The sequence below is a fragment of the Neomonachus schauinslandi genome, chromosome 9, assembly GCF_002201575.2.
Source record: "Neomonachus schauinslandi chromosome 9, ASM220157v2, whole genome shotgun sequence".
Taxonomy (NCBI): domain Eukaryota; kingdom Metazoa; phylum Chordata; class Mammalia; order Carnivora; family Phocidae; genus Neomonachus; species Neomonachus schauinslandi.
In genome coordinates this window covers 122,737,249-122,751,356 of record NC_058411.1, presented here as the reverse complement: position 1 = coordinate 122,751,356, position 14,108 = coordinate 122,737,249, and the positions used below count along the sequence as shown (strand labels likewise).

The following is a 14,108-nucleotide window of genomic DNA, read 5'->3' as shown; positions in this document are numbered from 1 at the left end:
AACTGACCAATACTAAGTCAGTGTTAGAATTCCATTTCCAGAGGCATTTTCTATACTGGACTTTTACTCGTCTAAACAGGCTACTGTTCCAAACCTGGAACTGCTATGCCCAGCTCTCTGTTTCAGTCAATATTATCAGTCCTAAGTAATGAACAACTCAATGGAACTGCCTAAGCCTGCAAACACTAAAACAAAGTCCTATGATTCATAATTTGAAAAATACATTTAACCAGCTAATACGTAAAGAAGATACCAACGACCCAGTTAGCTTCTACTAAATCCACTTGTTCAACTTCTATGATTATATAATGTAGAATATTTGGTTTTCCTAACACTGAGGAGAAGGACAGAGAGTAGAACTAGCTACTGTTTTTTTTTAAAGATTTTTATATATTTATTTGAGAGAGAGAGAGCACAAGCAGGGGGAGGGGCAGGGGGACAAGCAGACTCCCCGCTGAGTGGGGAGCCCAACATGGGGCTCCATCCCAAGACCCCAAGAGCTGAAATCAAGAGCCGACAGCTCAACCAACTGAGCCACCCAGGCACCCCAGAACTAGCTGTTATTTTAATGATATATTTGACAGTACATTTTTATTTGAATGCTACCAATGAAGTAGGACCTCAACTATCTTACTTAAAGATGAGCAGACCCACTGCCTTGTAACCACACACACCAGTGACCACAGGGCCAAATGAGTGTGGTCCACTCATCTCTACTGTGACTACACCAAACTGGTTTTGACTGGCCCAGAATGTGTGTGTGTGTTTGTCTGATACTGGTTACACGGGTTCAGATTGGCTCAACTTGGTTTTAGATGATTCAAATTGGCTCAGGCCAATAAATGGGCCAAGAGCCTTTTCTCTTTTCTTTTTTCTTATTGTCATAAATATACATAAAATAAAATTTATTATTTCAACCCTTTTTAAGTGGACGTTTAAGTGCCATGAAATGCATTCACCCTGTTGTGCAACCGTTATCACCATCCATCCACAGAACTTTTCATCTTCCCTAACAGAAACTCTGCACCCATTAAACACTAATTCCCCATTCCTGCTTCCCCAGCCCCTGGCAGCCAGCATTCCACTCTCTGTCTCTATGAATTTAATTACTCTAGGAACCCATATAAGTGGAATCATACAGGATTTGTCTTTTTGGGACTGGCTTATTTCACGAAGTGTAGTGTCCTCAAGGTGCATCCATGATGTAGCAGGCGTCAGGATTTCCTTCCTTTTTCAGGCTGAGTAATAATCCACGGCATGTAAAAGGCTTTTCTTTTTATTTTTTTGTATAGGTGCTGCCGAAGCGAGCCCTCTTTTTATTTTTTTGAAGATTTTATTTATTTATTTGAGAGAGAGAGAGAGAGTGTGAGCGAAAGAGTGGGGGGATGGGGGGAGGGGGCAGAAGGAGAGGGAGAAGCAGACTTCCCACTGAGCAAAGAGCCCGATGTGGGGCTCGATCCCAGGACCCCGGGATCACGACCTGAGCCAAAAGCAGACGTTTGACTGACTTAACTGACCAGGTGCCCCCAAAGTCTTTTCTTTTGTATTTTATCACTATAACTGTGGCACAGAAGAGAAAACAATCCTCCTACAAATACAAAAAAAATCACCATGCCATGATCTCTGAATATGGGCCAAACTGCCCATAGTTTAGGTGACTTGGAATTCTTTGGGTTCATTCATTATGTTTCATTCTTCTTGGCATTTAAAAGAGGCCTGGAGATTAAATATTAATGAGATATTAGGCAAGAAAAACCCTGGGGAGCAATTTCACTCCACAACGTCTCTCATAATTTGCAATTCGATTCAGCAAAAAGAACCCCGACCTGCCATTGGTCTTGTTTCTGGAGCAGGTTTTGAGGCCTGGCGAGTGGCTAGATCTCCCCTCTTCTATTGAAGATTAACATTCATATTTCTTTTTTTTAATCTTCACATTGAACCATTTTTATTTTTTTTATTATGTTCAGTTAGCCAGCACATAGTACATCATTACTTTTTGATGCAGTGTTCAACGATTCAGTAGTTGCGTGTAACATCTAGCGCTCATCACCACACATGCCCTCCTTAGCATTCATATTTCTGGAAGGGACTAGTGTGCTATCTTTATATACTTAGGTCCCAATGAATGAATGAATGAAGCAGCAGAGAAGAGCTTCTATTTTCAATACCTAGGAAAAAAAGGAAGCAGGGGCACCTGGGTGGCTCAGTTGGTTGAGCATCTGACTCTTGGTTTCGGGTCAGGTCATGATCTCAAGGTTGTGAGATCGAGTCCTGCCTTGGGCTCTGCATTCAGTGTGGAGTATGCTTGGGATTCTCTCTCTCCCTCTCCCTCTGCCCTTCCCCTTGGCTCTCTCTTACTCTAAGATAAATAAATCTTAAAAAAAAAAAAAAAAAAAGGAAGCAACAGCAGGAGTGATCAAAAGATCCGAAAAGCACCCCCAGACAACTGGCGTGGGTGTGGCACGGTCCAGGTCTAAGCCTGTCTGACAAAGACACTGAGACAGGTGAGTCTGTGTCAGCGTGCAAAACGGTCAAAGCCAGCAGACCCAGAGGCTCTGGGAAGGAAAGTTAGGAACAGATATCTCCCTGCTGGCACCAAGGGCTGATCTGAGGGGAAGCCAGAGACTCAAAGGCTGAGTGGGGAGTGTTGGGGAAGGGGTAGGGCTGCATCTGAAATCAGAGAGGGCAAACAGGTCTCAAATCAGAGGCCACTTGCAAGTGTCTGGGCCAAGGAAGAGGAAGGCTGACCAAGGAGGGTGAATGCGCAATCTCCCCAAACAGCAACATCCCTCCAACCTTACCACGTGCCCAAGCTTCTCTCCTGAGCAGCAACCCCACATCCGGAGTCTAGTTCAGGCTCGCTGACCTCTATGGCCTGATTGCTCTCACAGCAGGGTAAGGTGGCCAACCATGGGGGCAGATCCAGCAGTGCATCAGCACCAAAGACAGCATACAGCCATCTCAGTCAATGTCTCTTAAATGGAGACAGGAACCAGACGCAAGCCTGGGCCACGTGTTCCTCATTGAAACCAGAGGAGCCAAACAATGAGATTCTGTAAGCCCAGTTCCAAACATCCTTCAGCTCCAACAGTTTGGGCCTTGGCTTGGTCTCAGGTGGACAGAGACCGGCTTCTCTGGTGTGACCATGGAATCAGCAAACAGACCTGGACCTGGCACGTTCTGGAATCCACCAGCAGCCCTGGGGGCGCCATTCTGTCCCACACTTCCTTTCTCGAAGTTTCTGAGACGTGCTTAGTGTTCCTGAATTGCCCGTGGTGTTATCCATATAGGATTGGGAGGTATTCTTTGTTTGCCTCCTGTTATGATTGTCCCATGACCTTTTAAGTAACTGATTAGACTTGGTTGCAATCTGAAGGCTTTGGGTTGACAATCCCATTGCGGCCACTGCCATGCTGTCACATCTCAGAAGAGGGCCCCATGGGTGACATTATACATCTCTGAGTCTTGTGTTCAGTAATGTGGCCTTTCTTCCTGAACAGAAGATGTTTCTAAAAATTCCTCCATGGAGCCTTGCACTTCCTAGGCAATGTCACGTGACGAAGCAGTTTCGTCAGCTGGATGCGTCTCAAGCCCCTGGAACACGTAAGGGACCGTGGGAGGTGCTGCAGGGGCCCCGAGGACGGGAGCCGAATGTGGGCCAACTCCCCACCTCAGTCCCATACCCACCCCTCCTGTTCCCCCAGATTTGCCTGAGACACACACCGCTGGCAAATGGGTGTGACTCAGGACAATGCAATTCAACTCAAGCTCCACCTGTGCTGGGCATCCTGCATGTATCCAAGCTCCATCCCTGCTGGCACCTCCTCGGGCCCCCCCGCCCTTGTCCTTATAGACACTGCCCATTTACCTCCTTCGGTTCCCACATGTCAACCTCTCCCCTTACAATCCATCAGAGCTGCACGGGGGCTTCCCAGCAAGGTCTCCCCTAACTGCCCTGCTGTATTTGGCCTTCCAGATGCCCCTGCTCCTAAGCTCCCTCCTGGCTTCCCCCTCCCAACCAATGGCCCTCCTCCCTCTCTTGTCACCATCATCATCCCATGTTCCTGCCTCCCCCTTGCTCTCTTTCAGGGCTCTCAGCCCCCATCACAATCCCAGCCCCCATGCACCAACACGTTCAGCCTCACCTGGTTGCCTCACTTCCCAAAGCCTCCCCTCCCCCCAAAGTCCCAGAGCCTCTCGGCTTATCACCCCTGCTGCAGCCAGTCCCTCTCCTGAGCACCCAGCTCCACCTGGACTGGGGAGTCTCTGTGTGTCTGTCTATCTCCCTCTAGAATGAGGTTTGCAATGGGGGCTTATGTCATTTTCAATCTTTGCACCCCCAGTGCCTGGCACGTCGCAGGTGCCAAGATGCATGGGCTGCTGGGGAAGGAAGGCAGACGCCAGCAGCCTAGGGAATCTGAGCCTCCTGGCTGGGGACAGTCGGCTTTGAAGGACGGTGGGCGTTATGTGCACAAACTCCAGGTTAAGGAGAGTGCCTTGGACGGCCATTTGGAATTCGTGAGAGACCAGTGGCCCAGAGCCCAGCTCACCTGCCCAGAAAGTGGGGTTCTCGGTTAATTTCCTATTAGGAACACAGTGTGGGAAAACCAGGGCACCCCTGCCCTGTCAGGTCTCACTCGGGCCGCACGCACAATCCCGTCTCCAGTGTGTCCCTGGCCACTCTGGTCCTCCTCCCACCTTGTCTCATGGCTTCAGCCCTCCCTTGACAGCATTCCAGAAGGCAGCGATGCCAACCTGCTCAGTGGTGTCCCCAGCCCTGCACAGCTTGGCCCTGGACCAAACTGTTTGCAGCCTCCCCCACATCCTGAAAGAGGCTCCTCAGACTTGAAATCATCACTCTCACCATCAGGGCGAGTGTTCCATGCCTCTTACATCCACCACAGACTCTGATCCATGCCAACTCCGCTCCCCAAAGCCCCAGGGGATAGGTGATTGTTGGTGCATACAATGTGGCCAGAATGTTCCAGAACTGGGAGCTGGGTCTGCAGGATGGGGTCCAGGCTTCCTGGCTCTGACCCCTGTTCTCTTAACCACTGCACCTTACTCTCTCTTCAAGGACTAGAGGTGGGGACGTTTCTGTCTAGATTATTGTTAGTGGAAGGGCTCTCCATGATTTTCTTGGACAATAAAACCGTGTTTTAGAGACCCTGGCTTTAACTAGATTTTAAAAGCACTGAAGCAATCCCAGATTCCTGCTAAATAAGCTACTCTGTGACAACAACAGCCAGCCCTGGTCATATGTCTTCAAGAGGCTTCATAAAAATCAAATAAGGCCATTGTGCTGACTCGACAAACAGGCCCAGAGAAATCAAGTTTGGAAGCCTGAGCAGATCAAGTGAGGGGCTGAGAACGCCAAGGCCGTACCAGCCTGGATTTTGTTTCTCAGGGTGGCCCCAGGAATCCGTTACAGCAGGTGCTACGGCTACCCATCAAGGCACTGGGAGCAGAGAAGGCTGGAGAGGGGCACAGGAGTCCCTGGGAACTCTCCCGTGCCACCTCCCCATGTGCACAAGAAAGGCAGGACCCGATGTCACAGGTGGGCAGAGGAGTGGGGGTGCCTGCAGAATTGGGGGCAGGGCTGCGGGAAGAAAGAGGCCACCTACACTCCATAGAAGCACGGGGTGGGTGAGGACCTTCCCCTGACCGGGCCATGCCCTTGTGTCTCCCCAGAACTCCTGCCCTCAGCTCCTGCCCGCAGGCTTTCTCCAGCTCTGTCCTAGCTAGGGCCAGGTTGGGACAGAATGCTCCCTCCCGGGCACGGTGCAAGCAGCAGATCCCTTTGAGCACCTGCTGTCCCGCGGCACGCCGACCGAGGTTACCCGGGAGCCAACAATCCCAGGATACTCCTCTCAGCCCCTCAGGGCGTGGTACCCTCTACTGTAAAGCAGGTGCCCATACCCACCTCCTATGCCGCTGAACAGGGCCCGCGTGAGAGGTGCCGGCCCCGAGCAGGTGCCCACAGAGCCAGGCGGGCCGGGGTCACCCACGCACTGAGCATCCTCCCTCTGTATGCGGTGCCAGCATTCCTATCACAGTCTCGAAAGGTCCTTCACAAAGCAAGCCTCCAATGAATGCCAGATCACAGCAAAGCCATCGCCACAAGGAGCAATGAGAAACACCTGGACGTCTGGCGTGGTCTCTGGGCTCAGTATCACGCCTCGATTTACCTGTTGTATTAAGTTGGCTATGATATGTTGATTTTCCTTTTTTTTTCTATTGTCAGAGGGCTCTTTTTTTTTAATTTTTATTTTTTATTATGTTATGTTAATCACCATATATTACACCATTAGTTTTTGATGTAGTGTTCCATGATTCATTGTTTGCGTATAACACCCAGTGCTCCATGCAGAACGTGCCCTCTTTAAAACCCATCACCAGGCTAGCCCATCCTCCCAACCCCCTCCCCTCTAGAACCCTCAGTTTGTTTTTCAGAGTCCATAGTCTCTCATGGTTCGTCTCCCTCAGAGGGCTCTTTTTAGAAAGCACTGGCTGGACCGATGATAAACAGAAACCTCGAAAACCCCCAATAATCCAAACAGGGATTGGGTGTGCCATCCCAGCGTGCAGAGCTGTTCTGGGCACAGTGGCCACCAGAAATCCAACACCTTGAACTAGATGGCCATGGAAGTCCTGACATGCACCCAGCCCACAGAGGCCATGGAACAGGACCGGGAATGCCTACAGCCCCAGAAACCTCCAGAGCCCAAAGGAATATGTCTACAAAGGGGGACTCTTGGGCACAGAGCAGATATTTTCAGAGTACCCCTTCTCGAGTGAGATGTCACATGAAAAAGATGGGGAGCCCAAAAGAATCAGTCCAAATCAAACCCCAACCTTGTCAAACCCAGATGCACAGCACATCACCCAGAGACTACGAGAACCCACCCTTGCAGGCCACCCCACAAATCTGCAGAACTATCTCGGGGGCCAAACAAACATGCTCTTACAGGAACATGGAGGAGCAACCCCAGGGGAGCACTGATCAGCAAGCCCCTCTTCACAGAAGGTGTACCAATGACTTGCCACCCCTGAGCTGTGGGACCAGAGTCCCACAGAGGTCCTCCTTCCACTCACAGCAGACGTGGAAGCCGAAACGGCAATCTGGATATTCAGTACAAACTAGGCTGGATGCAACTCACATATTCTTCATCACTGTATGTAAAAAATAAAATATTTCCTATCAACAAAGCTCAATAAAATTATGGAAAGTGGCCCGTGGATCATCTCTACTTGACTACTTTGATCCACAGCCTGAGATCTCATGAAGCCAGGATGTTGGGACGATTCTACAGTACGGAGGTCTTGTGGACACTGGTCACCTCACAGGTGTCAGGACATACGTACCACGAACCATGGAGCACGTCAAGGCCTTGTGGTTACCAAGTCAATGAGGACAGAGTAGTAGGGATGGCCGCTCTCGGGAGGAATACCGCCCGATTCACACACAGTGCCTCACTCACCAGAGGGCGGATTCAAACACTCCCTGCCATGGAAGTCCGCGTTAGCTCTTCTAGAAGCCCTTCAAGAACTGCAGAGGGCGGTGGTGAGAGGCATGAATTTTGGTGCAACACAGACTGTTTACTGCTTGAGCTGTCTGACCATGGGGGTGGTACTTACCCCACGTAAGTCTCAACGGCCTCATCTGTAAAATGGGAGTAACCCTAGTGCCTATCACTTCCGAATGTTCTAGCATTCACTGAGATTGTACACATGAGGGCCTGAGCACCGTTCCGGCCATGACCACCAACACCAGCGTCACCTCCGCCATCACCCAGGGACTTCCCACAAATGGTAGAAAAAGAAACATTAACTCCTCAGAAGCCCAGGATCCCAACAGTGACAAAAGCGACACCTTTTCTGTCCTCAGCATTTTGGGTTGATGTTGAATCATCCTGGGATAGAGTCGTGAAGGGAGAGACCTCAGGAAGTTGTGTGATCCGGCTCTCTGTCCCTGAAGATGTGCAACTGTGGTGTATTGTCCTGATAGGCCCTACACGGAGAGTAAAGGGGCTGATAATCCAGATTTTAGGGGCAACAGCGGCCAAGCAGGGCTGGAGGCGTCTTTGTTGTAGAGTATGGGACTTCGCCCCAGGGCATATGCACAACCAAGGAGATGGGAAACCTTTGCAGTAAAGTTTCTCAAACTCATCTGTCTATCAGATGCAGCCAGTTCTCCTTGCCTCGTGGGACTTTTAGTCTATAAACCAGCTGTGAACTCCACATGTATGAATACTGACCCACCTCCCAGGAGAAATACAGGATAAGGTTCCTGCAAAGACTCTGGCCATCATTTTTGTTGAACAATCAATACATCACATTGTTTTATGTGTGCTTTCTATTTAGACACTTTATTTAATGTGCACTCCTCACAAGTAATTACATCCAGTATTTCTTTATAATAAAACCAGTTGAGAAAGAGTCTCACAATTCCCTGACCTTGGATAATAAGACCGTAAATTTCTTGGGTTCTCAGCCTCATCACAGTGCCTTCACTGCACTCTTTTTATTAGCGGGTCATCTCGTGAATCCACAGTTAGCCACTTTTCCAATGCTTCCTCACACACTATACATATTACTTTAGCACTTTCCAGAGCAACCTTGTGTACAGATTGGTGAATTTCCTCTTCCTCTCTCTGGCTGTACCATATTGTTGACTCATGGCCAACAGCTCTATAACTCACACCTACACGAAATATCTTAACAGTGTATTTTCTCCATACGGCACATCACAGCCTTCTCGTGCTTAGAAACATTAGACAGCACTCCAGCACTGCACTTGGGGGTCATTTTATCACCCCACAAAGAACACAAAAATGCAAAAAACATGGCACCAAAAAGATCATGCAAAGGACGCCTGCTTGCAGTATGAGAGATGAGAGCTGAGACAAGAAGGCAGAGTGTCTCCTCGTTCAAACTCCACTGGGATCATGGACGTTGAGTGACTCACGTTTCTGCCTCTGTGCATGCCCACAAATGCTTGCAAAATTGCCACGAGTATTGATTTTAAGCTTACACATAAATGTTAGCGAGTGGGCCGAGCCACAGATAATGGAATCCATGAATAACAAGGATCAGCCAGGCTTTGTTTACAGAACACATCTAACAGGATGCTTTGGGAAATCCTGTCAGGTAGCTCACCTCTTTGATTTGAAAACTCCCCGTGATAGAATTCGGCACTGCCACGTGGCAAAATATATATATATATATATTTTTGCTTCTGTTTTCCAAATTTCCCTCAATAAACATGCACTGCTTTGAAAACAGTTCGTTCTTCTCTAAAAAACACTCATGCACAGACCTCTGTTCCCCCCCCATCCCAACCCGTCTTCCTGCAACTTGAGCCTATCTCCTTTGGGTTCTCTCACATCCTGCCCTCCCCTCACCCAGTGCAGACCTCTTGGGTCTCCCCAGCTTCATGCAGGTGAGAGGTCCACCTGCAAACTGGAGTCTTTTCAAAAGGAAACATGGCAAAGGAAATATCTGTAGCAACAAGTAACATCTAGAGCATGCAAGTGCTCCTAGGAAATAGAAAAGCATCCAGACCCCACAAGATAAAGGGCACACATCAGCCATTCATGGAAAAGGAGAGACAAGTAGCCAAGATAAACGTGGGGAAACGGTCAACGTTCATGCCCACTACAGGAATTTATCCTCGAGTGATAAACCAGAAGAAGGAAAACTTGGACCGAGATGTCCATGCCGGCCTGAGGCATAAAAGACAATGCCATGTGCAACCTGCATGCTCACTGGCAGGGTCTGTGCAGACGAACGAATGAGATGGCACGTGGCCTGAATGGAACATGCAAAGGCCAGTAAAAATGATCACGAAAATTACATGGCGACACGGAGAAACATTTGCAGCGTGTCAGGTTCTAAAAGGTGGATGGCAAAATTACGTCTGGACCACCATGACAGCCACGTACATTATTCATGGTCAGTGCTGGAGTCTGAAGGGGAACATGGCGACACCAAAAGAGCTCATCTGTGAGGGCCGTGGGAGCCGTGGCAGGTACTTTCCCCACATTCCCATTTCTGATTCCATTGTGACATCGTTGTTCATGCAAGGACGAAACAGAATGTACGCGATACTCTTCCAAGTGGCCACAACATAACTCTTCCAGCTTTAAAAGGAGTGTCAGAGAGGAGAGGGATGCCATGCAATTCTTCCCCCAGCAGAAGCCTCCCGCGGTATCCCTTCTCAAATGTGAATGGGGCATCTTACCGACTGTCGATTCAGTGGTCTTGCGGCGGGGCCATCCAGTGGGGCCAAGGCTGCTGGCCCACAGACCGCGCTTCAGAAAGGAGACTCTAGGTAGCTAGTACTGGCCTTTCTCCTTTAGTTTTTTTGTTTTATTTTACCGTAGCCTGAACCCCCAGCTATGCCACACTAACCACGGATGGCCCAGGTAAAGGTCAGCAAGGGACTCATCCACCCTGGAAGCCTATTTGAGGCCGCTCTTTTGTTGGCTCCCACATAGTCTGGCTGTCCCCCACAGGGGCAGTGGAGTGGGGGTGGGGGAGTAAGGGATTCCTTTGAGGAAGGCAGGCTGTGATCTGAAGCAAGGAGTTACCCCATTTCCCACCGCACCTCCTTCACACAATCTTCCTTTCAACATGATCCTATCATAGTGGCTCTTTTGGGTCAAATTTCAAAAGGTTCCTCATCTGGAGAATGGGTCACTTGGGTCTATGAGACATAAAGATCCAGGTCACATCCACTCAGACATGGCAGAGTCCTCAGATCCCATGTTCATCCAGAACCCTTGTCAGCCCTGAGCTGGGAATCACCAGGCTTTCCCCTTGAGGGAAGTAGTTTGCAAATGAATGATGAGTAAACCAAAAAAGCTATGCAATAATTAACCAGTTTAAATGAACTTTTCCAGGGGCGCCTGGGTGGCTCAGCTGGTTAAGCGACTGCCTTCAGCTCAGGTCATGATCTCAGGGTCCTGGGATCGAGCCCAGCATCGGGCTCCCTGTTCAGCGGGAAGCCTGCTTCTCCCTCTCCCGCTCCCCCTGCTTATGTTCCCTCTCTCGCTGTCTCTCTCTGTCAAATAAATAAGTAAAACCTTTAAAAAAATAAAATAAAATAAAAATAAATGAGCTTTTCCAGTGTCTTGGATAAGAGCGTTTGCTTCGAGGAGATACCCGCCCTTCCCCTCAGCGGCCCCTCCCCTTCATGCTCTAACGATTATGTTCTCTTGACAAGAACCTCGTGAGGGAAGTCATTTGCTATAAATAGGTACAGTATGTCGCCCACCCCGTGCAGCCCCCATCAGTCCCCTGTGGCACCACAGCCGCTCTTGGGCCATGAGTCCAACTCAGCCAAAGTGAAGAGGGCCAGCAGCGCTTTGGCCTAGAGCCCAGACCTTAGGTCCACAGCCTCCTGCCCTTGGGGGGAGCTCCCCACATCCACCAGGCAACAGCGGTTTCTCTACATCCCAAAGCCCCTGGTGTATATGCACAGCTGCCCTGAATGCCAGGAACACCCTCAAAAGGAAGCCAACTTACATTTAATAATCTTTAAAAAGGAACAAAAGGTATCAACAAGCAAGTGCCAGAAATCTAGCAGCGAGTGAATATGACTTATGTCCCAAAGACACGTTCTTAGCATATGTATATATTTTTTAAACTCATGGACTCTTCTGGGGAAAAAATAATAATTAAGGCTTTAAAAATATAAAAGTGTTTCATTCTCATTTGCCCAGAGAATTGGCCAAATAGAAGTTCCTTTACGCAAGTGTAATAATCACATCTTCTTTACATATTCACAGAGGGTTTTTTTTTTTTTTTGAAAAGCAGCTTTTCAAATGTAGCTATTAGAATACATGCTCCCTTTAATATAATTAAAAGGAAATATAGTTATGCTTAAATCCACTGGCCTCATTAGCATGCATTTCTTCTCCAACACTTTGTCAAACCTTCAAATAATTATTTTCAAAATAATTACTTACAGCTAATTGCCCATAATGCCCAGCCCCTGAGCTTTCAGAAGAATGTCACCGGGATACAGTGGCCCCTGTGAAATGTGCTCAGGTCACTGTCCCTTGTCACTGGGGCATCCAACGACTGGCTGCAGCATTATACACGACCCAGCAACCCCACATCCTTGCCAATGTCCTGTCGGCCTGAAGAAACCAGCTAGTGGGGGGATGGTAGTCTCAGGAACCACCCCCAACCATGAGCAGATCCAGGGCAAGCGGGCTAGAGACCAAATCTCTCTGAGGTGGGAGGGGGCGGTCTTCTGGATGGCACCAGAACATCCACTCACCTGCTACGTAACTGAACAGATGAAGAACTAAACGCACATTTGAGCTATGGGCTTTCGTATCTGCACAGGTGACACCAGAGCATCCTTTGCTCTCTGGGCCCCTCCGTCCCCCCTTCCCTGGGGACAGCCAGAGTCCTACCTGCTCTGGGGGCCACTTCGGCCTCTCCTCTGGAGTCCTGGACTTGGTCTTGAAGCCTCTCTGGGGGTCTCCGGAGTGCTTGGCCTCAGGAGGGAGGTTCAGCGACTTGGGCCTTCCCTCGTGTCTGCTGGGGCCGTGGCTGGCCTCGCCGGGCGGGCAGGCCTCCGTGGAGTCCCCGGGCCCCGGCTCGGGCCCCCGCACCAGGGCATGTTCAGGGCTGGTCTCACCAGCGCTCGTGATGCTGGTCATGCTCAGGCTCATCTTGATCTCGGCCACGATCTGGTCGATGTCCTCCTCCTGGTCCTCCAGGTCCCCGTCCCCACGCCTCGGGCGATAGGGGGAGGCGTTGCCCGTGTTCCCATTGGCCTCCGTGGGGTAGTAGTCCTGGTAGCCCTCTTCACTGGGGCAGTAGTGGACACCTTCTTCCTGGTCCTGGGCCTCCAGGACGGAGGCCTCATCCTCCGGGATGGGGAGGTGGCCGTCCCGGTAGTCCGGGCTGCCTTCGTCCCCGTGGCTGTGTGGGTGGGGGCCTGCCGAGTCCGTCCACTCCTCCACCGCCTCCTGGCACTCGTCCGTCTCCAGGTGGCGTGTGCCGTGGGCCAGGTACCCCTCCCCGTGGCAGTCCATGCCCTCCAGGTAGCTGTCGTCTTCGGGGCAATAGCGGATGTAGTAGGTGATGCCCTCCTCCTCTTCGGGGAGGCCCTCATCGTAATCCTCCTCCTCGGAGGTGTTGTTCACGTAGTCAGAGCTGGAGTCCCCATCAGGGCTGTGGTCGTGGCACCCCTGGTCCGGGGGCGTGGGGCTCTCGGGCCGCAGGGTGGCCAGCTCCAGGCCCTTGGGCACGTACTCCTCCAGGGGCAGCTCTGTGTCCTCGCTCTCGAGCTCCTGGCCATGGGAAATGGGGCCCGGCCGCGCCCTGTGGTCCAGCATGCTGCTCGCCGTGCTCTGACGCTTCCGGTTGGCCATGGCGGACGCTCACACGGCCATGGTCACCTGCAGACAGCCACTGTGGGGAGGAACATTGGAGAGGACAGTCAGAACCCCGCCAAGCATGGCCACCCCAAGAATCGTGCCGGGCCATGGGCTGCCAGCCGCGGGACCCACTGGACTGTTTCACCACCATGTTGTCTCAGGGCAATGGTAATGCACATCTGTTCCAACAATGCAACATCCCCACTGCAGCTGCCTCACGTGTTGCGAACCATGCACGCCCATGTCAAAGAGAAGAGAGGACATGCGGGGCTGGAGGGAAAGGGGCAGAGGCGAGGCACCTGCCATTCACCAGGATGACTGCCTCTCTCCCAGAATCTCACCAGCTCATTAAGGACTTCTTAAAAACGCTCACCAGTTTGGGTAGCCAAGGTGACAAGACAAAGAGTCATCAGATCAAGTTATTTGCTCTCAAAAAAAAAAAAAGAGTGAGACAGAGAAGCTTACATTCAGAAGACATGATGAGGTCTGATGAGGAGGTACACTACCTTCCAAGTCTAAATCCTCAGTGTTCCCCAAAGGCCCACTCAAGTTCCCTCCCCTATCAGCTTGTCTCGCCCTCCCCAGCGCACAGAAGCCTCTCCTTCCTCCTCCCTCTCAAACCACATTCCCCCAGTGACCACCTCTGCAGGGAACTGTCCAGGCCGAGCACCATACAGAGAAGCTGAACCTGAGCCCTCGCCTCACAGG

The 14,108-nt window shown here is 50.6% G+C and overlaps 1 protein-coding gene across 2 annotated transcripts in view; it reads right to left on the bottom strand.

The window, feature by feature from the left end:
• The window catches only part of APBA2 (amyloid beta precursor protein binding family A member 2), a 73,472-nt gene extending 60,078 nt beyond the window's left edge, over nucleotides 1-13,394 (bottom strand). For both annotated transcript variants that reach the window (XM_021680490.2, XM_021680491.2), the window contains exon 1: nucleotides 12,429-13,394. In XM_021680490.2, coding sequence (XP_021536165.1) covers nucleotides 12,429-13,394 — 966 coding nt within the window. The remainder of the gene's footprint in view (nucleotides 1-12,428) is intronic.
• Nucleotides 13,395-14,108: the final 714 nt, after the last annotated feature.